This window comes from Fusarium fujikuroi, chromosome FFUJ_chr03 (assembly GCF_900079805.1).
Source record: "Fusarium fujikuroi IMI 58289 draft genome, chromosome FFUJ_chr03".
NCBI lineage: Eukaryota > Fungi > Ascomycota > Sordariomycetes > Hypocreales > Nectriaceae > Fusarium > Fusarium fujikuroi.
Window position 1 is genome coordinate 3565238 of NC_036624.1, and position 27923 is coordinate 3593160.

Genomic DNA, 27923 nt, shown 5'->3' on the forward strand with positions numbered 1-27923 from the left:
GCCATAGACATATCTGCTACCAGCTGACTCACATGCCCTTGCTACACAGCAAGACTCCGAATATACCCATGCCTATACGATTGTATACATACTCTCACATGTCATATATAGTAGCATTTCAGCCTCATGGTAACTTACTACTAACGGATCAAGCTTCTCCATTTTACATACATAGTAAACCTCTAATAGTTCATGCTAGTGTAAACTTTCTACGTCATGGCATGCTTATTCCCAGCTCCTCAAAGGCCAACTCCAGTCCTCCCTCCCTCCCTCCCTCCGTCTCATGCTGTTAATTACTTCTCTCCTTTTGTCTATTGTAGCATGGCATCCAAACTCTCTCCTAACACTCCCTCAATCTTAACTATCCATCGGTGTGTCTCCCGTTCAACTACCTCGTCATCGTCCTCCTGCAACTCGCTGATGCGAGGCAGCATCTCGTGCAGCATAGACAGCCACTCTTCGCCAAGACGATCTGTCAGTGCCTGCTCACACTTGACCGCGGCAAGTCTCACTGCCGCAGACTCGGATCGCAGGTGCTTCAGGAGGGCAGAGTTGAGCTCCTTCTGGTGAGCCTGTGAATCTGCCGCCGAGGCCAGCTCCACTGTTGTTGGGATGAGCTCCTCAGTCACCTCCACCGTACCAGCATGTGAGAATTGCTCCATCAGGACCGGCCCAACGGCGCTAAAGTGGGCCGGAGCCTGCCAAAAGTCATCCTGGTCATGCTCGAAGCAGTTGGCCAGGGTCCGTAGTACCCTTGACCAGAGTTGTCTCTCCTCGGGGCTCTTCAGATCCACCGACTTCAGGATCCTGACTGCATCCTCGACAATGTATGTAGCGTAGTTGGTAACGATCGATTTAAGAGTGCCAAAGAATGCCTCAAGGAACCCATAGACACTGTATTGACGTAGCGAGCGTCCTACTCGGTCGCTCTTCGACAATCCAGAGCTTGACCACTCCATGAGTTGAACAAAGACAGGTCGGAATGCCGCATCGTTGAGCTTGTAGATCATCTTCAACGCTTTATCGTTGGTGCTGGCGTCAAGAGCACTGAGCCTCAGAAGATCTTGCTCACCAATCTCACCCTTAGCATGCTCCTGTCGTCGCAGATCAAAGACCTTTGTGAGGATGCTCGACAGTAGTGTGGCATTCTTGGAAATGCCAGACTTAGGGTGCTTGTCAATGGCCAAGCCGAGAACATCAAGATATTCAGCAACAGCCTGTAAAAGTTAGCAACCGTCATACACACAGTGATCATCAAACTTACAGAAAAGCCGGCACTTCTGGCACTATCCCAGTTTCGGTCCATAGCCGAGAAGATCTCCTTCGCTTCAAGTTGCCTAGCCAGGAAGTGAAGACAATCGACACGGCTTTCCTTCGTATCATCATCCAATTCGATCTCGGCCGATCTGTTGGAGACTTCCAGAATGCGATCAACGTATGTCGAAAGCATGTAGGGAAGGTGCTGAGCCAGAGCACTGATGAATCCGTAACAAGCAACATGAAGTTCCTCATCGCGAGCATCCCCCCTCAAGCTTTCGGCGAGATACTCGACAGCCTGCGGGATTACGCTCGGCAGAACGGGTACGATGGCGTCTTGCAGTACATCCACGAGCGAGGTAAGGCACAAGAGAGCCATAACTCGGAGCCGCTCCTCAGACTGCCCCAAGCAGTGCTCGCCAGCAATTGTTGTAGCTGCTGCCACAACAGCCTCGATATCCTTCTTTCCATACTTTTCGGCAATCTTGTCAACGCATGTAACAGCGGTGTGCTTGTATCGTATATCGGTCGACTCTCTGATACCGGCCGTAAGCTGCGGAAGGAAAGCAAGCAAGGCAGTCCTTGATGCTGGGTCGGTGTTGCTCTCCTGTTCCACTCGAACCTCAAGAGCACGCAGGACCTTTTGTCGCAGTCCCATGTCAGGTCTGTCGAGCAGGTTCTCAACAGCCTTGATAAACTCTCCAATGGACAATAAGTTGAGATGATTGGAGAGAGCCTGTCCGCAGCGGCCATGGAGAGTTTTATTCGCCTTGACCGTATCAGCTAGAACAAGGATGTTTTCGAGAAGTGTGGCATAGAGCTCCCTCAGCCTTGATGCCTCCATATCATCCTTCTCCATCAAACCTCCGATCTGCGCTCTGAGTTTCTTGTTAGCCAAGAAGCTAGGGAAGGCCGATAGCTGTCGGAGAGCAATGGCTTCGACATCCTTGTTTTTGTCCTCAGTCTCGTCAGTGACACCGAGGAGGACGAGAGAGATGCCAGGCTTTGCCTTGAACAGGTCAGCAATAAGATCGAGCTGCTTGACGAGCGATTCAAGTTGTGTTGGGATACTGAAGTGATTCAATAACTCGATAATGAATTGCAACAGAGCGTCACTCGCACCGTATCGATCAACCAGCATACTGATAAGAGCGTGGAGGAAGTCTTGTGGGCCGAGGGTCTCGACAAGGGCAACAAACAGCCCCTGTCGTCGATGAGCGGGGATGTGCTCGTATGCCGTTGTGAAGCTGACAAGAATATCGGAGGCACCAGCGATGGGGCTCTTCTGCCCCTGACGCAGAGAGTCGATTAGTGGAGGAATAACTTCCTTGATAGTCTGAGACACAACATGGGCAGAGTAGTCGTCGCTTTGGCGAAGCACCGAGGTACCCATGAAGGTGAAAATGGGCATGACACTATGCAGGACCAAGTTCGGCGCAGTAGTGGCCAGACTGGCAATCAGGAGAAGGGCAGCATTCTGAACAACGGGACTCGAAGATCTTTGGATGCAGTTCACAAGCAAATCTCCGTACCCACCGGAGCTATCGATCGTGAGCTTCTTATTCGCCTTGTAAGCTGGCATCATGGCCAAGAGGCTTCGAAGAATGAGGTTCTGTAGGTAGCCCAGCTCAGATCCGACCACTGTTCTAAAGTGCTGGAGCTCAGAGAGGGCAGTAAACAGGCCATCCAAGAGCTCAGGATGCTCAACTGGGTCCGAGTTCTCGACTAGCTGCAGAACGAATGTGACCTTTCGCAGCGACTGGCTGAGTTCAGGAGTAACCTGGGTGATGAGACCACGGTCGGCTCCAGAAGAGCTAGTTCGGCGGCGCTTGTTAGGTGGAGGCTCGGTGACCATCTTCGTTCCAGTCTGTATCGACTGAAGAAAGTCATGAAGAATATCGGTGGTGAGTCGCACGTTCCTCAAAAAGTCGGCCGCCTCTGCAGAAACTACCGATTTGCTGTCAGTTGAGACCGCTGCTTCCTGGGAGATCTCCAGCAACTGATCAGCAGCCGTTGACTTGACATTAGGCTTCATAGAAGACCACATCTTCTTCATGCGAGTGAAAGTTGCGCGAATAAGATCAGCCTTTTCTCGTTGGTCTGGATCTCTGAGAAACTCCAGGAAGAACTCTAAGCCTGCGACATCGTTTGGCACCACAACATCGACAAAACAGTTGTCCATATCTGACTTTTCTAGACGTTCTGCGCTGCAGAGCTTAGCTGCTTCATCCTCGCTAAGACTTGCCCACCATTGCAAAACAGGGAGTAGAAGTTGCGTTCTGGTCGTGGTGCTGACGCCTCGGACTTCGTTGACGGTCTTCAACAACCTGCTCTTTACCAGAATCAATGGTGTGTTGACGATGTGTGAGGCTAGAAACTGAAGGAAAGATAGTCTTCCAGGTTGGGACAAATGGTCCTTCTTATCCAACGCAGGGTTCGGCTTGGACTGGTATTTGCCTTGCTCAATTGCGGTACGAAGGACGGCAGTGATATGTTCAGGGTCCATGACACACTCCTCAACGGTAGGAAGAATCTGAAGATGCAAAACCTTGGCGACAACATCAGATGGTAGTGACATTATTTCTTTGGACTTTCCGTAGAGGCTCTGTTGACCCCAGAGGTTGAGTCCCGTAGAAGGAACTGGAGGAGTGTATAGACCAGTAAGGACAGTGATTAGATCGGCCGCGGCTTGACGGACGCGCTTAGAAGGATCGCTGAGTGCTGAGATACAGTAGGGGAGCAGAGCCTGGAGATCGGCTGTTCCAGCGTCGCCAACTTTTAACCTTTTCTTAGTCATGTCCAGAGCTGCAACACGAGCTAGGGCTGGGTAGGGACCGCTCCAGATGCGAACGAAGAAACCGAAGTACGTGCAGTCCTTGAAAGCGGTCTGTCGGTGAAGCTTGGGGTTGAGATCGAATTCGGAAAGCAGGCCCTCATTTTGCGTGCTATTGGAAACAACAGAAAAGAAGATATGGCTGAATTCGTCAAAGATCTCGCCGGGTTGAGGCACGAGACAAGGAGAGAGCGATTCGGACCGGCTGGAAAGTTCCTCGAGTAACGAACCCAGATCCTGGGGTACGTTCTTCTCATTATTGTCATCACTTATTTCTGTATCGTCTTTGATCGAATCGGGGAGTCGTCGAGAGCGGAATGAAAGATCGAGCTTCATCTCAAGCTCCTCAATATCGAACTTGACTTCTTCAATAACCGACTGGATAGTGTCGCCAGATTTGCCGGTGCTCTGAGACAGAGCAATCAGTGCTGAACCGAGTTCCCGTCGAAGTGCGCCGTCCTCGTCGTTATCATCGCTAAGTCGATGCGCAGTCAAGATAAGAGACTTGAAGATTACAGCGATTTGTTTGTCCTTAAGGACCGAGCTGCTGAGAATAGTGATAATAGTCGCCAAACCTCGAGCGTCGCCCTTTTTGGCAAGTCTCTCTATCAATGCAAGACAGAGGCCATTGGCTAGTTTGTCCACCCGCCGCTCTTGGCCGATCTCTACAAGTAGCTTTCCAATATCTGTGACCTTCATAAGCGCTTTTGTGGTCTTGCTGCTCATTTGCTTCGCAGAACGGTATTGCGCCAAGATAGCCAGACATACAAGAGCAGGCCGCACCGTGTCGTTAGTCCAGCCATAGACCGTCTGGTCCATGAATGCAGTGACAGCGTTATCCTCAAGGTTGCCCTTGGCGACAAACACTGCGATCGCCATGTATGAAGCAATCTGAATACTAGGGACTTTCTTCATGACCAAGGACTCAGCAAAGACAGGTCCCAGTCGATGAAGCAGAGCCTGGTCATTCTCGCTCTGAACTGCAGCCCGGCCTGATCTCGTCTTGTCTAGGATACCACTGACGGCCTCTGTCATGATGCCGGCCCAGAATGAGACCAAGGCGGAATAGTTGTACTGCATCCGACATGATTCGAGGGTGTACTCGGATGTGAGAGTCAAAAATGAAGGGTGCTGAATAGCCTCGCGGACCAAAACATGTCGGGGGGGCGATGTGACGGAGCGAATGTAAGGGCCGAGGAAGCGGAAGTCGTGAGGGATTTTGCTCGGCAAAATCGAAAGGAGGGTAGCGAAGGCCGGTATGGAATGGTAAGGCAGGAAAGTGAGCAACAGGGCTTGTGTGTTTTCCTCATGAATTCTTCGCAGTGTTAGTCTGCTTTCCCGCACCAATCGCAGAATACATAGTCTTACCTGAATCTTCGAATGAGCCACTCAATAGACTTTATCGCAGGCATCAGCCTTAGTCGACTGCCCGCGAGGCGCAGGAAGGCCTCGACCCGGCGGTCCAGTTCCTCATTCTCAGAAGCTGTGAGCTGGGTACGATCTTGGTTCTGACTCTCCTCGCTGAAGATGGTAGACTGGAAGGGCGCGAATCGAGCATCGAGTTGACAGAGCTCCTCAAAGCCCTGGAAGCAGGTTGTATAAAGGGTTTGGTAGCTCTGAGTAGCAGCGACTCGAGGTTCCCATATCAACGACTTTGAATGGGCAGCCTTTTGCGCCTTGACGTTGAGAGTGGACTTCGAATTGGCAGCCACCTGCGCCAATTGAGCAGCGAGAGCAGTCGCCATGATTTAAAGGGCTGCGACTCAGGCTCTGGGCGGTAGATGGCGTAAGGATGTCGATGAGATGGTCACTGGCAGCATTAGAGTGCAGCAGGTTTGAAAATATTTTGGCGACTACGAAAAGAACTTTGTTATCGATAAGAAACGCACGGGTTCCACAGCTACCCCACATAGGGACTAACTCCCTAGCTACCTTCCTTACCTAGTACTTCGTGACGTTAAGACAAACGAGGAATATTCCTACCTGGACTTTCTCTGGGTAAGGTAGATATGCGAGCTTTGAATTGCAAATATGATTATTACTATTATCGCTATTTCATTCGAAGTCCAATATACTAAGTCTCGACGGAGTCGGTCCCATATCTCCCTCTACTATAGTTGGCGCTATATCCTTCTGGCCCCTAGGTCCCCACCATCCAACTGGCTGCATTGATTAGAAGAACATTGACTCAACAATGGGCTACTTTCTATATGCCTCAGGGTGAAGGAAACTTCTGGGATTAACTCGGAGTGCCAAAATAAACTGGTCTAAACGGCCTCTAAGTCGGCATGAACTTACCCAAATATTTTCATCACTCAGAGAAGAGGTCCTAAGTGTTTCTGCTTCCCCTTGACATGATATCAGATTCTATACTGGTTGTCAAGTACACTGCTAATGGGGCACAACTAGTTAAGACCTGAAGTTGGTAGGAAGTGGATAATTTCCGATTTATGAAACAAGAAATAGGTAAATAATGCTTTGAAAGATACATATTCCGCTCGCTGAGGCCTCCAAACCCTGTTTATGTGGATAGAAAGGAAAGATAATGCATGTCTTAGTCCAATGTTCGACTTAAAAAAGATACTATGTTATTGGCTCGAAACCCCCACAATGCGCAGAGGAGCACATGAGAAACGGGTGGGACAAGGCCTGTTAGAAATCAACATTTAAGCCGCAGGTTTCTGGTGACTTGTTAATCTATTTAACCGCACGATTGAGGCTGTTAGGGTCGCAAAGTCTCCCCTTCTGATAGAGCTTAAATCTGACGTTTTCCGCGACGACGAGAGCTTCTACGGAATCAAAACACTTTTACCACGTCCTAATATGGCTGTAAGCAACGCCCAACTTGCAGTCAACGCCAAAAAGAAAAAGCTCACACATCACAGTCGACAGTTCCCCAGGTCGTTCTCTTCGGAGACTCTTTGTTCCAACAATGCTCAGATATCCAGGACGGCTTCTCTTTCCAAGCTGCTCTCCAGTCTGGTGAGAATCCAACATAAGTGACCGCATAGGAAGCGGCCTGACTTGCTGCAGATTTCATTCGACGTTTGGATATTGTGAACCGGGGATACTCGGGTTTCAACACCGACATCGCTCTGAGATATCTCCCTGAAATCTTCCCGGAACGAACAGCCTCATCACCTAAGATGGACTATCTGGTACGGTGCCGCCATATGAAGCGAAGAATGCGTAGCTAAAAATGAACAGGTTCTCCTGTTTGGCGCAAATGATGCTGTGCTTCCTGGCGCTATCACCAAGCAGCATGTTCCTATAGATCGGTACAAGGAAAACCTCACTAAGATCATCAACCACCCGCGCATCGCTGCTCACAAGCCCCAGATTCTGCTGGTGACGCCCCCTCCCCTGAATGAGATCAAGACGACCCCTCGATCGATCGAGAATGGCCACCAAGGAGCAGTTCGCAAGTCGGCCATTAGCGCTGCCTACTCCAAGGTGGCTCGTGAGGTCGCGCGAGAGAATCCTGGGGTTATTCTGGTTGACCTTTGGAAGGCCCAGATGGACAAGGCCATCTCCCTTACTCCTGACGATTACACCCCTGGTGGACCATGGCTAGGCGACCCCGAGAACGGTAAGCAGGGTGGCCTGGATACTCTCCTTCACGACGGGCTCCATATGAGCGGATCTGGTTATCAGGTATTCTATGAAAGCCTTAAGCCATTTATCGGTAAGGAGTGGCACGGCCTCGCGGACGATGATCGCAAAGGGTTTGTGATACCAGATTGGCGAGAACTGCTGGAGCTCAAGCCCAATCTGAACACTGGCGATTAGATGGGATGCAGATTATGACATTTGACATCAGAGGCACTGATTGAGTACAAAGTGTCTAGATATACGCGTTGCGCAGAGTTTCTTGTGTCTTTGATCCAACGTTCCAGCAATGAAGCGTGAGCGAGGCTTGAGGTATGCCAAGACAATTTCACCCACTACCTTACTTAGTACTGCATAGGTGACGACGGTTCGAGGCACTGGAACCCGTAGACCTCCAATCGTATCCCCCTTAGTGGCTAGCCCCCCTGACGTTTAATGCTTACAGTGGGTTACTTCAACACGCCACAGGCGCTAGAAGAACCGCCACGTTAGCGCGTTGTCTCAACTACCTACTCAGGCCTCGAGTTGCTCCCGTCCGTTTCTTGAATTCAATCCACACCAGCGCCATCTGAACATCCTTTCGGACTTCAACCTTTGATAATTCTCCTGTTTTCAACTCCTGACGTACCTCTACGACCTCGGATACGCCTCAAGATTCCCCTCAAGCTTACGAACACACGGTGTCGACTGTTACCCCTCCGTAAAAGCCACCCACGATCCCAGCTGCTTTCAACCTCTCGCCCGCTTTACACCATTCATTTACACCTAACTTCGATCCCTATCGTTCATATCAGGATCGGCCTATGTCAAATCTGGCCAATTTCCTACTTTCCATCTCTCATCAACTGTGACGCCTATATTCTTAGCCCTCTTCAAATACGATAGTTGCTTCTATCAGTAGCTTGTCTCGCAACACTCGCCAGTAAACGAGCACGCCTCGCCGATCGTCACGTCCACAACTATCACGACCCTAAGTCGCACTCTCGACCTGGGCACCTTTTTAATCGACCCTTGAATACCAAATATACGTCAAGCTACTTACCCGCCGCTCATTTGAGGCTACTACTCACCACGGCCAGGCGATTATCGAGATCGCACTCTGCTTGTCGAGGGCCCTGTGGTCTACACTAGGCGATGCGGCGGGGAGGGAGGACCTCGTGAACTAAATCTTAACTGGGGATCGAGGTCGGAAGTACCAATTGTTTTTATTGTCGAAAAACTTGTGCTGGATCAAAGCTCATGCTGTACGATTGAAGCCATTGTCTGTTCTGCCCTTCTCTACTAGCGCCTCCAAATCCCCCTCGTCTCTCGATTTCCCTCTCCCTATCCTTGTTAGTCGAGCCACCAGCCCTCGATCTGCAGTCAATCGGCGTTCTCTACACCTGGAATTGGAGCCTTGTTGTCCAATCAGACCTGACCTGGGGATGGATCCTAGATTTCCAGTCTCTCGCGAAGATCTGTACAGTCTGCAGATGGAAGTGAAGCAAGTGCAATATACTCAGAGCAATCATGCTGAACGGCTTCTTCGATTGGAAAAGAAACAGGCGGATGATGCCGCATTGAAGTCTGTCTGGAACTCTCCCTTTCCAGGTGTCTTGAGTGGCACACCTCAAACAGGTGAGTTCTCAGCCTGTTGACATTTTGATCATTCCCTTACAAAATTTAGGACCTGTTTCCATTCCACACAATGACATGTTTGATGACTTGGATGAGCAAGGTGAGGAGCTTCTAGGATCTCTTCATCTTGGACCAGCAGAGGAAGAGCCGGTTCGCCGAGGCGCTGCTTCGCGGGCTAATAGTGTTCGATTCGACGAAAGCGCCCTGCACGGATCCAGTTGGGGAGGCCCAAGCAATCGTCACTCTGGAGACTTTGGCCCTGTTCGTCCCGGAAGTGGCCTTATGATGGAGCGCTCATTATCTCACAAGTCGGATGGACGACACAGTTCTGCTGGACATTCAGTCCACTCTCACCACTCCATTGCTTCTGGCCGGGCTAGCAGCTTAGGCCTTGATAATAACTTTGCTGTTGGCGACGACGACGATTCGTTCGACATTCCTGGCCCCCCTGCGGCGTTTTATGTCCTCGGGACAGTCCCTTCGATCGTTCGATGTTGGTTAACCACCAACTTTGGACACTCAACACTCCTCTACGCCGACGTTTGCAGTGGCTCGCAAAAGTCCACGGTTGAGTATTCTCTCCTCAGAGAGTTGGATCTTGTCGATCAGATCCATCGCGAGGTTGACGGTGCATATCGCGTTAGGTTGAATGTCTACTTTGCAGAGGCTGTGGTGACGCATCATGGCAGTCGTTCTAGTAGCCCTCATGGGCCTGTCCCTTCAATCACGGTCTTTTTCGAGGTCCTTGGAGTGACAGAGCAGCCTATTCAGGCCGTAGATCGCAAAGCCATTCGAATTTACTTGGGCAGCGATGCTCTCAGAGCCCATTCCGCAGATATTCTATTTTCCCAGAATACTATGACCCTTCGTGGCGACGAGCGAGAGCGACTTCAGGTCCCCTTTGTCCGACCAGAGGATGAAAACGTGTTTCGGAATATTTGCACTACCAACATGGTCCCAGAGAAGCCCAAGTTGAATGCAAATGCTGCTCCTTTCATCTCTGGGGATTTCAGCCAGGCTAGCCAGGAGAGTAATCCTGACACGGAGGCCCCTCAGCAGGATTATGAGTCTCGAAGCGAAATGTCGCCAATGGCAATTGACGCGGTTCTCCATAAGCGACCCAGTTCCAGAGGCAGTGTGTCCGGTGCGGAGAGTGAGAGAAGGTCTCGTGGACTCACCAACGGAGACCAACTAGGTCCTAAGGAGCGTGCTGCTGAGCATTCTGCCCCCGAGGGCTCCAGGCGAGAACCCCTTTCAGGGATTTGGGGATCATGGCGCCATGGATCAGGGAATGGAGTGGACGGCCCGCACAGAGATGGTTCATTGAGTGGATATCAACCTGCCGGCCGAGGCCGCAACATGAAAGTTCTGAAGCCCCAGAAGTCGGCCACGAGGACAGTTTCTTCTTATGATGCCTCTTCGTCCAAAGGCCAGGGAGATGGTCGGCGCAAGAGTCAAGTCGGCATTGGGGAGAACGGTGGCACTCCTGCTAATCGATGGGAGGCTAAGCGTGCGGTGAGTATGAGCAGCGAACACAAAGCGCAATCGCAGACACAGTCGCTTCCACCTCCAAGTCGTGATGGTCGCAGCGCCAACGCCAATAGCAACAATTCCCTGCCTAGGTCTGCCAACCCTGTCGGAGTTGCTTCAGCGTTCTCATGGATGACACCAACATCCAAAGCCAAAACAACCGCGGGCTCAGAGTAATGTGTTTGGATGGCTTGCCAGTGGCCATTCCTTTCTTTATCAGCCGTGTAGACTTTCAGGTCCCTTGGAGCTCATTCTTTGGTCTATGGAGACCATAAATGGGCAGACTCGAAGAAGTGCAGAATTGCAATGACCCGGTCATTCAGGATCCTTAAACAGGATTGATAACGACGAACAAAACGAAACGCAACAGAAAATAAGAAAACAAATAGAGGCAAAGGCGATTTGATGCTTTGCTAGAAAAGAAAAGAAGAGAAATTGACAGCAATGATGTTTGTACTATGCAAATGTATGTCTAATCTATCATTAAATAAGTATGTCACTACGCCTATATCTTGGAACCAGGAGGCAAGGCTTGCCAAACCTTTCTGGTGTCTGCAATTGACTCCTTGACAACACCAATCAGTCCCTTGAAAGCAGGATGTTGCGAATCTCCCACGCATTCATACATCCAGCTCTCGCTCGACGTGACCGTGATTCCGGGCTCGGCACGCAATCGATCGAGGGCAATGTCGACCTCACGAGGATTACAGCTGGATACTCCATCAGCAATGACATACACCTTATGCCCTGCGTCGCGCAAATCGAGCGCTGTCTGGGTAATGCAGATATGAGACTCAATGCCGACAAGAGCGATTTCGGAGCCCTGAGGTAGATCGACGGTGATGGAGGGAATGGACATGGAGAAACGTGTCTTGTCGTGTGGTGACGAGGGGAGGAGCTGCGCCAGAGCTGAAACTGTGGGACCAAGCTTGGCTGAGGTTTGGGTCGTGGTTACGACGGGAACGGAGAGGGTGTTTGCGAATTTGAGGAGCTTTTGGGTGGTGAGGACGCTGAGGTTGATTAGCTGAGTGGCGTCGAATGAACCTGGGCTGCCATACATGCTATCGAATTCGTGAATGACATGGCGAAACTTTTCTTGAATATCGCAAACGCTAAACCACTCTTGATTAGATGTTTCTCTCAGATCGAAGGTACTGTAATGATACATACAAGATCCTTGGGTTCTCTGACCGCCGCAAGTCAGCATCTCTCTTCTTTGTAGACTATGTGGCTCATATCAGATCATAGGTAGTACTAGGAAAGGTACTTACTGAACCGCAGCTCGTTTTGCGCTGGGGATGACATGGCGCGAATCTGGTGCAACGTAGAGCCAGGAGCAGGACGAGACACGGCAGTGCCTTCTAGAGATGTGCTAGCCAATCTCGATGTTGCTGAATTACTGATACTTGCTGCCGCAGCCCGCGAACCTATAGCCAACCGAGATAATCCACGTCGAGAAATGACAGTCGAGAGAACTTGCATAACGAGATCGTAAGGCCAAGATCGAGGGAGGACTCACTCATCAAACCAAGAAAATGAACGGAAGAGATGAACGTACAGATTAAGTAAGTTCCAGTCTTTGGTTGATGTGATCTCAATTCCAAGGAAAATAAAATAAAATCGGGATCTGAGACTTTTGGAGGTGGTTGAGTTCGAGGAGGGTGGCTGGGGTGAGGGACGGGATACAGGTTAGCCGCAGCGCGGGGGAACGGCAGTGGAAAGTGGGGGGTGATCGACGGGCTGTTGTTGCATTTGGTTAATTAGCAGAACAGTTTACCTTTCAACCCGCTGAACCCTAAGTGCACCTGGAGTACTAACTTGGGTATAAGGGGAATAGGTAGTCTTGAAGACAGTGACCTCAGGTCCCAAATACCATGGAGAGTCACTGTCGATAAGGTCATTTGTCTCTCATCAGATCCATTGTATTCACAATTTGGTGTTGAGCAAGAAATGACTTGTCTGAATAATCAAGTCAAGCTACTGAATATCTCTAAAGTAAAGCAATTTTGTCCACAGCCTAGTCTAAACAATGCTTGCCCCTGTTCTATAGAGAATTATTACTGCATCAGATTATGTACTCCCCGAGCGCCAGTATATGCGTGCAACCAGCTATCGCCAACCAATGCCTTCCCCCAGTCTGTTCAGAGAAACCATCCTTCTCCTAGGCGTTAACTTCAGCAAACCATGTTCGTAAGAGACCAGCCAGGGCGCTTGGCAGCTCTTCAAGATGATGGACGATTAGGTAGTACTGGAATGGGAACGTGTCCAAGTATCTTTCGATGACGACTTTGCTTTCTCCGCCGTCCCGAACAAACTTGGCCTCCTTCAGCTCAAGTACGCTGTCGCCCTTCTTCTTGCCCGTATCATCCATGATGATAAACACAATCATGATGCGCTCCTCCATCGCCTCCCGCAGCATTCGACGGATGCCCTCGTGGGCTGATGAAGGCGTAAGGCCGTCCGAGAGAATCAGTGCCAATTGCCAGAGATCCGAGTTGCCGCTGCCCTGTTGTCGTGCAAGTCTGAACGTTTCGATGGTCCGTTGGATGAGAAGTGCAATGTCGGTACGATCTTGAGAAAAGTTGAACTTCTGCAACACCTTGGCTCCAGCATCTGCAGCAAAGGGCTCGGTTAAGCCATGGGCTGTGAAAACGTCACTTCCAAAGCCCATGACGCCAACCTGGCCAGCTTCTAGCATGGTAAGTGATCGTGAGACCATGACGAGAGACTCCATGGCCAGAATACCTGATGATGTTTCACCCATACTCTTACTATCATCCACACAAAGCAGTATCTGGTAGGTACGTTTAGTCGGGATGCTGCGACGCATCCAGATCTTATCCCGCTTATAGCTCGATGCAATGTAAGGGATGATGCGTTTGATGTTGAGTCGCTTCCCTGTACGGAAAGCTCCCGAGAGTTTGGTCGATTGTGAAGGGGTAAGGATAAGCCGGAGTTGGGATGTCAAAGCCAAAGAGAGTGAATGTGTTTTGGTCTGGAATTCAGCCCACTGTTGCATCGACTCGCCGAAATCTCGGAGTGGCCGTTCTTCGTCCGAGATGTGAGTTGAAGAGAGCTGAGTCGATGTCTCCTGAATCTCGACCTCATCTTCCTGTTCATCCAATTGCGCCTCCTGATCTGAAGGACTGAACTGACGGTCATAGTTGCCTTGGCGTGTCTTGACCCCTGAGCGCGTTTCGTCCTGGTCATTATCTGCATCTTGCTTACTGGCATCCGGCACCTCTCCCGAATCAGCTGTGTCCATCTTATCGAGATCCTGTTCGGTCTCTTCTTTGTCATCATCCATAAGGCGGCTTGCAGGATCTTTCCTCTCCTCATCGATGGCCATAGACTCGTCGATGGGCTGTACTTGCTCATCATCCGCAGTTCCCATGGCCTGGGTGTCTGTAGCAGTCTCATCGTCCTGTAAGTGCTGGAATTCCTTACGACCTTGATCGGCGCTCGGTTCTTGTGGTGCGTTCTGTTCATTGGCGTCTGAAGACTCGGCGTCCTTGATGTCTTCCTGCTGTCGATGCCAGCGTTCAAGTGCATCGCCGAGCTTCTTGAAAGGATCACTGCGTGCCGAATCCGCCTTTTCCTGTTCCTGCTCGGCCCTATCCATGATCTCCTTTGACTGCGAAGTTGATCCCTTGTTCCCTGCGCTTGTGTCCTGATCCGCAGCTCCCTCTCCCATCTCACCATCCTCCTGCTGGGCAGCGTTGCTTTGGAAGTTATCGTCGACATCCATCGAGTCAGCATTCTGATCCTGGCCAGAACTCTTGACATCGCTTGGTGCAGCGTTGTCGGTATCAGCGGTAGCGTTATCTTGAGGCGGTTGATTCTGATCTGTAGCATCCTCCTGATCCTTGTCCTCTTCGTCTTCCTCAGGTTTGGCCTCCTCGTCAACTTCATCTTTGCCACCGGCCTTTTCTTCTGGCATCTCTTCGTCTTCCTGGATTTCGGTCTCTTCTCCGGCCTCTTCTTGAAGCTGGGCTTGGGCCGCAGCGTCATCTAATTCATCTTCCTCCTCGTTACTCATCTCCTGGTCCTCTCCCTCCTTCTTCTCTTCTTCGATATCCGAAAGACCATCCAAGTCATCGCTATCTGACGCCGACTCATGATCGTCATCGAGATCCAACTCCATATCCTCAGGAAGCGCCAGTGTATCATTCTCTTGGGCGGTTTGATCTTGCTTATTCATTTCCTCTTGGGTTTTGACTTCTTCTTCTTCGGCACCAGCTTCCTCTTCTTCTGCGTCTTTTTCACCAGAGTCGTCAACATCTGGCTGCTCCTCGCCCTCCTGTTTCTTCGCATCTTCATCTGCTGCCATCTGTTCGTCGTCCTTCTTCTGGCCCTTGGCCTTCTCACCCTGCTGGTCTTTATCAGCCTTTTCTTCGTCCTCTCCATCCCACATCTTCTCGTCAACGGCAGTGGGATCTAGGTCATCGACCTCTCCAGCTTCTTCATCCATATCGTTCTCCTCCTCCTCCTCCTCATCTCCATTCTTCGAACCCTCATCATCATCATCGGCCCCATCAACACTGCCCATGTCTCCTTCGAGCTCCTCATCAGCCATATCCACCGCATCTTTTTCGTCTTCCATTTCGCCGTTCTCCTCCTTGTTAGCTTCTTGGGCAAGCTCGGACAAGTCCTCGTCAGGCTGAATGTCCTTGCTGATGTCTTCGGCCCCTTCACCGTCACCAAGACCAGTTCCAGACTCCACTTTGCCAGAATCGCCAGAGGTTTCATCAGACTTTTCTTGTGGTGTACAGAACCCTTGAGAGGAAATTTGAGTGAACGTCTTGGTCATGCTATAGGACATGTGTGCTATGGCGCTGTGGATATCGACAACTTGCATCAAGGTCTGCTGAGCGAGATTAACGTATTCATTCAGGACAGGACATGCGATCGTCATGAGACTCATAGCCGCTTGGCTGAGACTCGGTTCTTCGAGATGAATCTGCTTCAACATCTCGATACAGCTGGCCACACTCCTCTCGATCTCGGTAGTACGGAGTTTTGCAAAGAGATTTACGAAGCCGTCGGCGTGACTGGTGAGCCAAGAAGGTTCGTCCTCTCTATAATCAGTTCCCTTCGCGGCTTTCTTCACGCTCTCAATTGCGACCAGGATTTTGTCACAAAGTGTCGAGACAGCATTTGCAAAAGTGGTGATTTCCATGTCGTCAGATGTAAGGCTGGGCGCGGCTTCTCTTGTAATCTTGGTCCAGCCAACAATTTGGAGAAGAATGAAGGAGAGTTCCGGCTGCTCCGTATTCAACTCTTCGAGGTCGGCGCGGAAACTAGCCAATTCACTCGAGAAATTCGCCTCAGCACGAGCAGCTGCTTCGGAAGACACACCATCTGGAAGTTGACCCAACCCAGCATTCAGAGTATGGAGAGACTCGAATCGCCCATGCCACAACTTCAGCTGTTCTATCGCCGCCGTGTGCTTGATTTCCCCAAGCTTCTCGTGGATTTCAATCAAACGAATGGCATGCTGGAGAATCTGAACAAGCCAAGGGACAAGACGTTTCCAGTCAGAGACTGCTGTCTTACGAATGAGAAGTTCGTGCTCATCAGAAATTCCAAGGCCGCTGAATTGTTTTATGGATTGTCCAAGAAGTGATAAGGAGGAGGCACCAGATGTGATCGAATGTCTCTGAGTCAGTAAAAGGCTGAGCATTCCTTCAACAAATCCAGCACTTCGCGCAACCTCGGCACTGGTAAGATCCTCAGAATGGTCTCGAGAAGCAGCCCTGACCTTGGGGATTAAATCAAGAATCTTGTGCAAGTGATAGTCCATGGCTTCGGTAGAATTGTGCGAAGGAAGTTGCACAGGTTGTATTGACGACAACACAACTGATAGTGATGCCTGCTCCGCAAGCTTGTCCTGTCCTAGGTTGTGCTTGAAACCCATTTGCCGAAGATCGCGCAAGGTATCTGCAAACAGTTTCCTCTTTCTTGTCTTCAAATGCTTGACTTGGTCCTTGTTCTCATCGGTCAAAAACGGCGGTGTCTCTTTGCGAAGTTCCGCCATTGACTCGCTCAGGCTAGAGACGTAGTCATCAACAATTTGAGGTACCTGGCTTGTCATCTCTGGATTGTGTGAGATCTTTCGCATGACAGAGACAGTTTTAGAGACGTTGGCAAGGCGCTTGTGGCCATCGGTCCACCCTGGCAGAGCGCTGTTAAGCTTAGAAAACGCGTCCGCAGAAACATCCATAATAGGAGATCTATCTCCTACATAGTTTGCGTGGTGGACGTCTTGATCAGGTAAACCTTGTTCAATAATTTGTTTTGCTTCCTGGCCAAGAACGCCGCGGAACTTTCTGATGATTCGGAAAAGCTTCTGGTGAGACTTGCGAGCACTTTCCCGGAGTGCATTGATATTTGTGTCTTTCCAGCTAGCCATTAGCAGTACATCCTTCATCTTCTTCTCAATGGGAAGGCGTCCTTTGCAGATAGTTTCATCCATAATCTTCTCGTAGCGGGAATAGTACTGGATGAAGTTGGACAACGCATGCAAAATAAGTTGAAGTACTGGGTAATCTTCAGTCAATAGCTTGAGATGACTCTGAAGTTGACGCAGCAATGCCAATCGAGCTCCATATTGCCCAACAATTGCGGTCGAGAAGTACATCTCCAGACTTGAGATGAGAGAGGAAGCATATTCCTGCAACTCGTCGCTAACCTCGACCAAAGACAGAGGCACAGCGATAACAACTTGATAAGCAACGAACCACCAAGAGTAAGCATCATCTTGACACTTCTTCTGTTCCATATCAAAGAGATTGGCCCAAGTTGAGAGTTCCAATCGTCGCCAGCGGATGACCGTATCCGTAAGCAGGTTATGAAGAGTAAGAACACCATATATTTTACTAGCCCAGCCGCCGAATTGCCATTCGTATACGTGGCTGTGGAGGTATTCAACCTTGGGAAGAATCTTGGCCAAAGGTTCGGTATGAACAAGTTCGAGGACCTGTTCGCAAGCATGAATGACATCAGCCAAGGGCTGCATATGTCCGATTTCGTCGACCATTTGCAGCTCGCGGAACCGAGACTTTATTTTGTGCATGAGGACAACGAGCTGGCGGGCTTCAGGAACGTTGGCATCTGTGTAAAAGTTGTAGGATTTGTCCACGGTCGGTGATACAAGAGAATCAAGCTTGTCATTCAAGAAGAACATGGTTCCGGCCAACATCTTGCTTGTCAGACTACGATCAATGTTTTTGTGGTCGATGGTTTCTGAAGTAATTCTGTCTCCCACAGATTTACAGGCATCCTTTAAAGCCGTAGTAAATTGCGGCGGGTTGAGGAAGAGACTCTTGTGAATTTCGGCCACTCGAAGTGACTGATCGCGGACTTCATCCGGCTTCTTGTTGGTTGGGACATTTGCGGCTTCGTCTTCATCGAAAGTCGGAAAGAGCTCATTGAACTCCTCGGCATCAACTTGCTCCTCATCTTCCAGAGAACCTCGAAAGCGATACAGGCTCCCCTTGGCGGTTTGTTCTTTGCGGTCTACTTCGAGTCGCCTAGTCCATTCGTCAAACAAATTGTGGAAACTTCTGAACACCATCTCGCGGGCTTCTTGTTCAATATTGTCGATGCCTTCAATGCTAGCAACCACTGACATGTAGTTGAGAAACTCAAATGTTCTGGACGAAAATTGTCCATCCAGTTGATTCCACATACTGCCACCAAGGAAAGGAGTAACCTCGAGAAGCTGGTAAGAAGCAGGTGCCAGGCTTTGGGCTGAAGCAGCGTCACAAAGGGAGAGCCCTATCATGAGGCAACGAAGCAGGTTTGACGTGGGCCGAGTCATGTCTTGATATGCCTCAAAACGAGCAGAAAGTCGATCCAAGAGTCTGAGAACATTTTCCTTGACAAGCTGCAACTCCTCGGTTGCTCGGGCCGGATCTTTGTCGAGAATTTGAAGTGCCGCGGACAATGTAGGACCTGTGACTGCTTTTAGAATGTTTGAGAATTCAGCGTGGATGCGGTTTAGCTCTGATTGATCTGGTCTGTAGATAGCGCGGACCTCTTCGGGAAGGGGGCCCAAGGCCGCAGACTCTGCTTCGAGCAATCGAATGCGTTCATTCGTGTCTTGTCCAGTAAAATGCTTCTCAAATTTCCTCAGCGAGTCTGCTTCCCTATTGAGGGCAGTATGCATCTCTTGAAGGAATTCGCGCTCCATCTTGGGTCGACTTTGCGGATCAAAAACGCGATCCGGAACGTACAGCTTGACGGTTCCGATGCTGAAATGAATCCATGCAAAGGCTGAGAGTTGGGCTTCTCGCTGACTATCGTATTGTAAAGTTGCAAGAGCCTTAAGAGCCGGGATGAGATGCTCGACTGCAATTTCGCGGAAGTGATCTGTCTCGATCCGGGGCGCCAGATCATCGAAAGCACGAGAGCTGCGGGTAAGGTCTTGGGAAGCCAGCTGGGCGGCCTCAATGACAGCATCCTTGAGATTCTGGTTATGGGCGCTGAAAACTTCAAGGACAAGCTGAGACAGAACATTGTTGAGCCGTGTCAGGGGGTTTGCCACCACATCCGCACTCAGTTTCATGATCTGTCGCCCAGCGATTGGAAGCTCGGTTTCAAGAAGAGCTAATGAACCAAGATTGACAGATCCTAGGTTTTGCAGTTTGTCCCAGAGACAAGAAACAAATTTGCCATCCCAAGAGAATTTGTTCTGGTAGACTAAGTTCTCCACCGATTGAAGAAGCGCGGCTTGGAGATTAGAGCTGGCCAACATCATCCCTGCCTGTGTAGGTATATCGGACAACACTTGAAGCTCTGCGTCACCCGAGGGCAAAGATTTGAGCATTGAAACCTGGCGGAGTGCTTCAAACTCTTCCATCATAAAAGGCTTACGTTCAACCTCGTCGACCCCGATCCGACTCTCCAGAGACTGAATTTCAGTAGCAAGGTCCTGTAGGAGGCTGTCGACATTCGGAGCGTCCCCACGGAGAATTCCAGAAGCCTTTTCCAGTGTAGTCATAGCTTTTGTGAGATCAGAAATTGATGCTCCAGCCTTCCATCGCAATGCATCGAATCTTGAGCCTAGTTTCTCGAGTTCTATTGTGCGATCCAGAATCATCTTCGTAGGCAAAGGAGTGGGTCTGAAAAGGTGCCAAAGCAACTCCATGCTTAGGCCAGTTGATAATCTGAAACCAGCAGTAAAGTCTTTGCCAAGCCGCTCGATTAGCAGAGAGACGAATTCTTTTTCTTGAGACCCAATCGATGCATCCAAATGTTTTTGAAGGAAGTTTGCACCTTGAGCAAGGTGTGCTTGAAATTTTGCTTCGTCAAAGTCGGATTCAATACCAAGACGGATGGTCCTCTTGAGATAGCACAGGATGCCCCTCAAAATGCGGACTCGCTCCATCCATTTTTCGAGAGACTCAAATTTGAAGCCGAGCCATTCCTTTGCCGCGTCGATTGCGGACAGCAAGAAGGAAGCTAGCTTGACAGTGGCATCCTTGGACACGGCAGCGACACGGTCGCTTATCAATGATCTTTGGAGTCGGTTGAGAGCAGTCAACTTGTTGACCTGAGCCTGACATCGCTGGTCCTCAATTGAATTCTGCAGACGATTGAGCTCATGATAAAACTCCAAGCATGCACCAAGCCATCGTGTTTGGTCTGGTGCAGATGAAAGCTGGGCGATAGGGAAGTTATTGAGAGGATGCAAAGGTTGCGCAGGTTTGAGTCCCTCGGGAATGGGCAAAGAGCTGTATAGATGAGAAATTCCATTGACACCATCAGCCCCATTACTTGAGTTCAGGAAGCTGAGCAATTCTGTTACTGCAGAGCTTAATCCCCTGCTATGTGTGTCATGGTTGGATAGAGTGCCCGTAAACCGAGGCAGAACAGGCAAATCAGCAATCGAGAGTGTCTCAAGAGCCCGCTCGATGACCTCAACGGATCCCTCGGTGTTAAAAACAGTATCGGAAACCTGGCGGGAAATGTTATATCTTTGAAGGCTACTCTCCACACTCACGACCCGGTGATAAGATGGGTCAAGGGATGGCGGTGGTGTGTGAATGTGAATTTCAACAGCGCGGTTCCTCATCGCGCGAGAGAGTTCGCCGTAGCGTGGGTCCATCGTCAAAAAGATCCTGAAGTCTGGATGGGGGCGTACGACTCTTGGCTCTCCGCCGGGTCCGCAATGCTCATTGATACTCAGAAATCCATTCGGTTCGAGGAGAGAATTCAATCGATCCAGTACTGAGGCGTTACACATGTTCGCGTTATCAAGAACCAACCATTGACCTAATTGTAGTGTCTTAACGATAACACCATCCAACCATTCGAAACGGGGATTCTCTAGCACTAAAGAATGCTGGAGGGTAGTAAGCGCCTTTGACAATGCAGTTGCCACCTCAGAGTCTGCAGGTACACTGCCAAGTAGGTGTTTTACAGAGGTGGTGATCGGGGGAAGAGAGTCGACGTCGCCAGTAAATCCATCGAGCAAATGAAGTAGTTGAAGGGCTTCAATTGGAATATCATCAGGCACGGCCGACATGATATTATTCTGAAGATCCCGCTGAAGGGCCCGGAGTACCGCGTTGACCTCCCGGAGAGGGTCCGCCTGCTCGAAGCCACCAACAAGATCCATCGTGTCGATGTCAGCGTTCATTGGAAACACCACAAGTGACTTTCCGGCCAAAGCCGCAACATGTTCCAGAAGAACAGTTTTACCATAGCCTGACGGACTGCTCAAGATACAGGGAACATTCTGTTTGACGCAAATCATGATTGACTCAAGCTCAGACAGCCGGGGGACAATATCAATATTGGGCAGTCGCTCTGGCTGTGAATGAGGGTGTCTGTCAAGTAATGCCATACCGACTTGTCCGAACAATGGGTTAATATCATGATACAAGCTATGTCGTCTTGGCATAGACCCAGAGATGAGAGTAAAGAGGTCGTTGACCTCCTTACGATCTCGCTCCGTTCTAAAACGTTGTCGCACAATAATATCGAGGAAGTCATCAGCGTAGGCGTTCTGAAGCAGTGGATCAGACGAGTCTAGAAGTTTTAACCAGCGAAGCACATCGCGTAAGTTGAATTCCCAAGGACTCCCTTGAGTTCCGAATGACTTCTCAACTGCAAGCTTGTAATCCAGCTGAGACACAAATTGGATAAGTTGGCTGATCACTGATGGAGAGATATTGGGGTGGTTGTGTGCTGCGATCAAGTTCAGATCATCGTCCGAGAAGACGTCAGCGTACACAACGATAAAACGATTAACGAAAGAGGCGGGCAATCCCTTTCGACCACCGCCTTGATGATGAGGGTTTTGGGCTGCAAATAGGCGGAAGTCTGGATGGCGTTTGAAGACTTGGTCTAGCTCGGAGATGTAAACTTCGCCTCGATGATCGAGACAGGCGTTCAAACCTTCCAGGACAGACTGAGATGCAAGATTCATTTCATCCAAGAGTACCCATTCGCCCTTCTGCATAGCCTGCAGGAACGGCGCATCTCTCCAAGCAAAATTGCCAGCTTCTGCTCCTTCAACTGGGACGTCTGTACCAAACAAATCCATCAAATCGGTTTGATCAGACAGATTGATTCTGGTCAATGGCTGCCCACATGCCTGAGAAAGAGCGGCAACCAGAGTCGTCTTTCCTACACCGGGGCTGCCTTCGAGAAGAATTGGTTTCTGCATTTGCAATGCACGAAGGACTCGCATAGCGTTCAGACGAGTGGTGGGTGCATGGAAAGCGAAACCAGGATCAGCGACGCCTGCGGAAGCACGAGGTATGCTGAAGTGCCCGATTGTTAGAGAATTACCATCCATGGAGAGCTCCGGATGAGTTTCGTAAACGCCAGACACATCCTTGCCGATGAGTTCGCTTAGCTTATCAAGGCACTTCTGGCGCTGTTGGCCCAGAGACTTGGGATCTGTGGCTAGAAGAGCAGAAGGGTTTGCACCTATGCCATCGATAAAGATTGTAGAGGCACCGTGAACCAAGGAAACAATAGGCTCGCCGGTCCGAAAAGTATTGATAAAGTGTACCCAGACGAGGATTTCTCTGACGGAGAATGGTGCTGATGCCATAGATCTGAAGGTATCCCCGAACCATGCAGCGAACTTGACCACAATTTCAACCAGTTGCTTGGAGTCGCCATGAAGCTTTGTCTTGACAATCTCATAAATATCCTCGGTCCGAGACAAAGTTGGAACCCAGATCTCGGTGAATCGATTTCGTAGCGCGGGCGACAGTTCCTTCTTTCCGAAGTCGCCACCAGGATTCATAGTAGCGAAGAACTGGAAGCCATCTGCTCCGACAACAAAAGAGTTGTCTATGCCCTTCTCGGCCAAAAGAAGTGTCCTCGAGGGCTCGAGTACAGAGTTCAGACGCTCCAGTACTGAGTCATCGGCCAAGGAAATTTCATCCAGGAGGAAGAAATGGCCTTCCCGCATGGCCTCAACCAAGCTTCCATCTGCCCATTCGAACAGAGCCTTGCTTCGCGTCTCATTTACAGTGATACGTTCTTTAACCTCCTGGGGAATGTCGCTGGTGACTGAAAGATCCAGTGCTTTGTATCGGTCAAGGCGATCTTCCACAGAGCCAGAGACATCCAAATCGAGGCTTTGCAGAACAGACTTCAAATCCACATCCAGAGCATCGACAATGGCTCCACGATTACGGACAGGTCTTTGTGAACCAATCAAATCACCAGTCTCAGTATTCTGATGAGCGTTGACGATATGAAGCTCTTTCTTCAATGCCTCCGCAAGCAATTGAACAACTGTTGTCTTTCCACACCCTGTCTCACCGACCAGAAGGACGGGCTCATTGTTGCGCAACGCCCGAGAGACGAGAACATAAAGTCGGCGCATCGCGTGCGTCCATACCACGCCTTGGCCGTTGGGTTTGCTGGTGAAGTGCTTCAGTTCAGGAGCCACTGTGGCGGAATACAGGTCTTGGGGATTGATCTTCACTTTGAAGACCTTTTCAATGACCTCCTTAACTGCGATACGCTCCTCTTCATTACGGACTCTTTCGGCCAATAGCATAAATCCATGAGCGGCAATCTCCTCGCGGGTATCGGCCTCGCGCAAAGCCCAGCGAAACAAATCGCGAAGTGTCGCGAAACTGTCCTTCTGCTCGAATAACCGACTGGTTTGGCGAAGCCTAGAGAGTTCCTTATAGACATTGACAATTCTGCGGCAATCCGGAGGAGAGGTGTTGCGGCTTCGTTGCTGAAGGATAAACTCCAACTCATCTTCGGGAATATCATCAAAGTGTAATTCCAAGAATCGATTACGGAACGCTCTTGAGAGCACCTTTCTTCCGCCGTAAAGACCAGGAGGATTTTGAGTAGCAAACAAAATGAAGTTTTCGTGAGGTTTGACAATTTCTTGTGTTTCGGGGATCAGAAGTTCGCGGTTGTCATCCAGAAGACGATTCAGGGCCTCAAGGACATCAGTTGGTGCTAAATTTAGCTCATCGAGTACGATCCAGTGACCTTGACGCATTGCTTGAACGAGAATGCCTTCTTGGAAACGGAGCTTGCCATCAGAACCCGAGATGTAGGTGCCCAGGTATTCTTGAAGATCGGTATGTTCGTGGTTGTTGATTCGCACGAACTTGTTACCAGTGAAGTTTGCGAGGTACTCGATCATACTCGTCTTTCCGGCAGAAGTAGGGCCTTGAATCAGAATGGGGAATCGCCTTGTAGAAGTGGCTCGGACAAGGTTCAGCAGGTTGCGTTCAACGTAAGGGGTAATTATATAGTCTTCCCGCTCAATAGGGGTTTCGCTGCCCTGGAACAACCAGTATTGTCTGTCTCTGTTCTTATTCTTGAAACGGACATATTGCTTTCCGTCATTTGGGTGTTTCGGGGCCTGGGAAAGTAAAGACTGGGGATTTCCATGTTTCTCGAAAAGGTGGTGGGATATTAGGGGAATAAGCATCTTTTCAGACTCTCGGTCAAGGAGGGTAAGGAAGCCCATCGAAAACCCCTCATACAAAGCCCTTCTAACACCATAGTAGGGGGCGATAGTGTTTACATAGCTAAGAACTCGCGTGAGGGTTCGAAGACTGAAATGAGGTACTTCATTCGCGCCATCGACTAACCGTTTCTCCTCAGCCAGTCGCTTGGTGTTAATGTAGAGACGGGCAATGTCATCTGCGGCTTGATCATTCTTGCTGTTGCTGCTTCCCAGGTATGTCTTGATGATTGTGAGAAGGTCCTTAAGGTCTTTATCGGGACTGGAAACGTAGACTTCAGTAAATCTGGAGCGAATGCCCACTGGGAGGTCGCGTTTCCCAATATCGGTCGCAGGATTCATCGCGCCGAAAATGCGGAAGTTTGGATGAGCTTCAATTTTCTCAATCTCGCCAGTTTCAGAGAGTAAAATGGATGGTCTTTCGTCAGGCCCAGTCAGGAGATCCGCGATGCTCTCAAGCGTGTCGGGCGACGCGAGATTTATCTCATCAAGAAGAACCCAGTCACCGTTACGCACGGCCTTGACTAAATTTCCCTCCATGAAAGAGAAAGCAAAACTACCAGAACCTCCAGAGATCTGAACATCAAACTGCTCAAGATTACGAGCAAACATATCCCATCTTGGACGTAGATCGAGCAGGGTCTGGAGCTTTGACTGGGTTTTTCGACGTTTGGTCGGTTGCTCGTCACCATTCCTGGTCTCTGCTTGCTCAGTTTGAACTCTTTCGAGCTCTTTGACGATCTTGTTGAACATTTTGGGGGCTTCCTTCCACAACTTTGACACCCTTGACCACTGCCCCTTAACAAAACACTTGCCAACTTGTTCAAGATACTTTTGGTTCTTTGACACGGAAATACCAGTTGCCGAGAAAAGATCTTCAAACTCTTCCTTCAGGGGCATCGCCAACGTCCGAGTGTTGACTGGCTTGAAGCCACCCAGAAGATCGCCGACTTCACTCTGCTGTGACAAGTTGACTGCAATAAGCTTATGGCCCAAAGACTCAGCCAATTGCTGTACGACAGTTGTTTTACCGATACCAGTTTCTCCGACAAGGAGGACAGGTTCATTTAGCTTGACAGCTACGGCAATCTGTTCCAACAGCTTCTTGGCGTGCGCTGTGCTAGCGAAGGGTCGTTTGGGTTTCTGAACTCGGTTCGATAACTTCTTCTTCCGTAACACAGCACGCCCAATGATGAACTGGTTGTCACTCTCATTCAGATTGGGTATGTGTGTAGTGAAGTAGTGCTCTGCTAATTCCTTGGGCAATTGCATCTCCTCAGCAATCGCAATAATGAGCTGTTTGCCAATTTCAGGATCAGGGCAACTTCCAACAAAGCAATCAACAGCTTCCAGGAACATCTGATCGCTTGTTGTCTTGGTGATTGGCTCTTCTCCCGTTTTTGACCCAGCAGCGATCAAGCATTCGCGTAACCGTCGGCACCATTTGAGCAGATCTCGCAATGTCACTTGACGGTCCATAATATTTCGGCCTCGAGCCAAAGCGCCAGGCGTTGAGCCAAGACGACACAAACGAGCATACACTGCCAGAATGCTAGGTATAAACTTTCGCAAGATGGGATATGTCTGAGCCACAACATCCTCGAGTTCAGACGCCGCAAGGGCTTGTGTACTCAGAGTTTGCCAGAAACGAATGCCAACTAGGCTTGGCAGATTCTCTCGGCCATTCATCCCCTTAGACGTCCGCACAGTTGCAAAAAGTCGGAAAGTGCTAGCTGCTTGTATTCTTTCGCCTCTGCTTGGGATGAGTAGTTCATTTCTTTCGATCAGGGGGAGCAGTGTGCTCAAGACCTCAGTCGGTGCCCGATCAAGGTCTTCCACTAATACCCATCGGCCTTCCTTCACAGCTGTTGTCAACACACCGGGCCTCCATTGAAAGCTACCGGGCTTCGAATCAGTCGAGTATAGTCCAATAAGCATTTTCGCGTCCGTTTGTTCATTAAGGTGCAATGTGACCATGTTAGAATACATGCCGAGCTGCTTGGCGATTTCGTGAACAAGGGCCGTCTTTCCAACGCCAGGAAGACCATATAACATTACTGGGTCAGATTCACGGAGCATAGTCGCCAATCGCTCAAGATTTGAGACAGTCGTGGGGGTGAGGACAAGGCTGGAGGGTTCTCCGGTTGGACCTAGGGGTCTGGGCAGAATAACGTTGCCATAACACACAACGTAAGGAGTGAGGGTCTGCGTGAGCGGAGAATCATCTGCTGCGGCCTCGTAGGCGGTCTGCACTTCTTCGCGCAGGGCCAGAAGAGACTTCACTCGAGACTGCTCGTACAGCGAAAGGAATCCATAATCGATCGATCGACCGTCAAAGTCTGCGAGGATGGCCTCACTCTTGCCAATATGTTCCTGGATGAGGGATTCAAGCTTCCAATCGGAACCATGGAGGAGTTGGATGAAAATCCGGGTCGCAAGATAACGCACAGCTCTGCTCTCATGCTTAAACAAGGTCTGCATCAAGGCAGCGGATGTCAATGGGCCAAAATTGCGCGAATCGAAGCTGATTAACCTCCACACAACAAGGAGGCTCTGTAAGAGGATCTCTCCATCCTGTTCCATGGCATTTTGGTCTAACCGTAAGGGCGGGAGTCGGAGAGAGGGTGAGTTCGTCGTTTGTTCGGGAGTAGAGGAGGCGTATTCAATAAATGTTGAAAGGTAAGGAGCAAAGGGTAGAATTCGAGCTAACGCTGAGTATATTCGTATGCGTTGTTGTCCATTTCCGGGGTTGAGGATCCATCGAGCACAAATGTCTGGGAAAATATGCTCGAAATGCGCAAAGATACGCTCTGTAAGTGGCGGGCAAAGAGCTGCCTCTGCAACAGCATCTAGCAGTTTCGTCGAGGACTGGTCTTGGATAATGGCCAGTATTTCTGCTGGCAGATGTTCCAATACAGTCGCATCCGCGAGGAGCGATCTCCTCTGCCGCGAGACATCAATCATTGCCATGATTGCGCTCTCTGTTGACGAAATCTCGGTTGTCGATGGTTTGTGGTGCTTCCAAGCTAAACCTGAGAACTGCTCTCTTGAACTTTTTTTTCGTTATCTTATCAGCCACTAATAGGTCAGGACGCTAATCTGGTTTAG

General features: G+C 49.9%; 5 protein-coding genes; 2 read left to right on the top strand and 3 right to left on the bottom strand.

The window, feature by feature from the left end:
* Positions 1-311: 311 nt before the first annotated feature.
* Positions 312-5835, bottom strand: FFUJ_03200 (related to UTP10-U3 snoRNP protein; the record flags this gene model as incomplete). XM_023575021.1 has 3 exons in its annotated part: positions 312-1217; positions 1265-5405; positions 5459-5835. The coding sequence occupies 3 exons, from the start codon at positions 5833-5835 to the stop codon at positions 312-314; spliced, it is 5424 nt and encodes a 1807-aa protein (XP_023428275.1).
* A 1078-nt stretch (positions 5836-6913) lies between these two features.
* Positions 6914-7879, top strand: FFUJ_03201 (related to IAH1 Isoamyl acetate hydrolytic enzyme; the record flags this gene model as incomplete). XM_023575022.1 has 4 exons in its annotated part: positions 6914-6919; positions 6976-7072; positions 7124-7248; positions 7298-7879. The coding sequence occupies 4 exons, from the start codon at positions 6914-6916 to the stop codon at positions 7877-7879; spliced, it is 810 nt and encodes a 269-aa protein (XP_023428808.1).
* Positions 7880-9123: 1244 nt separating this feature from the next.
* On the top strand, positions 9124-11023 carry FFUJ_03202 (uncharacterized protein; the record flags this gene model as incomplete). XM_023575023.1 has 2 exons in its annotated part: positions 9124-9316; positions 9366-11023. 2 exons carry the CDS (start codon positions 9124-9126, stop codon positions 11021-11023), a joined length of 1851 nt encoding a protein of 616 aa, XP_023428276.1.
* A 328-nt stretch (positions 11024-11351) lies between these two features.
* On the bottom strand, positions 11352-12328 carry FFUJ_03203 (uncharacterized protein; the record flags this gene model as incomplete). XM_023575024.1 has 3 exons in its annotated part: positions 11352-11958; positions 12017-12032; positions 12118-12328. The coding sequence occupies 3 exons, from the start codon at positions 12326-12328 to the stop codon at positions 11352-11354; spliced, it is 834 nt and encodes a 277-aa protein (XP_023428809.1).
* A 679-nt stretch (positions 12329-13007) lies between these two features.
* On the bottom strand, positions 13008-27785 carry FFUJ_03204 (related to midasin (AAA ATPase); the record flags this gene model as incomplete). XM_023575025.1 has 2 exons in its annotated part: positions 13008-20807; positions 20853-27785. 2 exons carry the CDS (start codon positions 27783-27785, stop codon positions 13008-13010), a joined length of 14733 nt encoding a protein of 4910 aa, XP_023428277.1.
* Between the last annotated feature and the right edge of the window lie 138 nt (positions 27786-27923).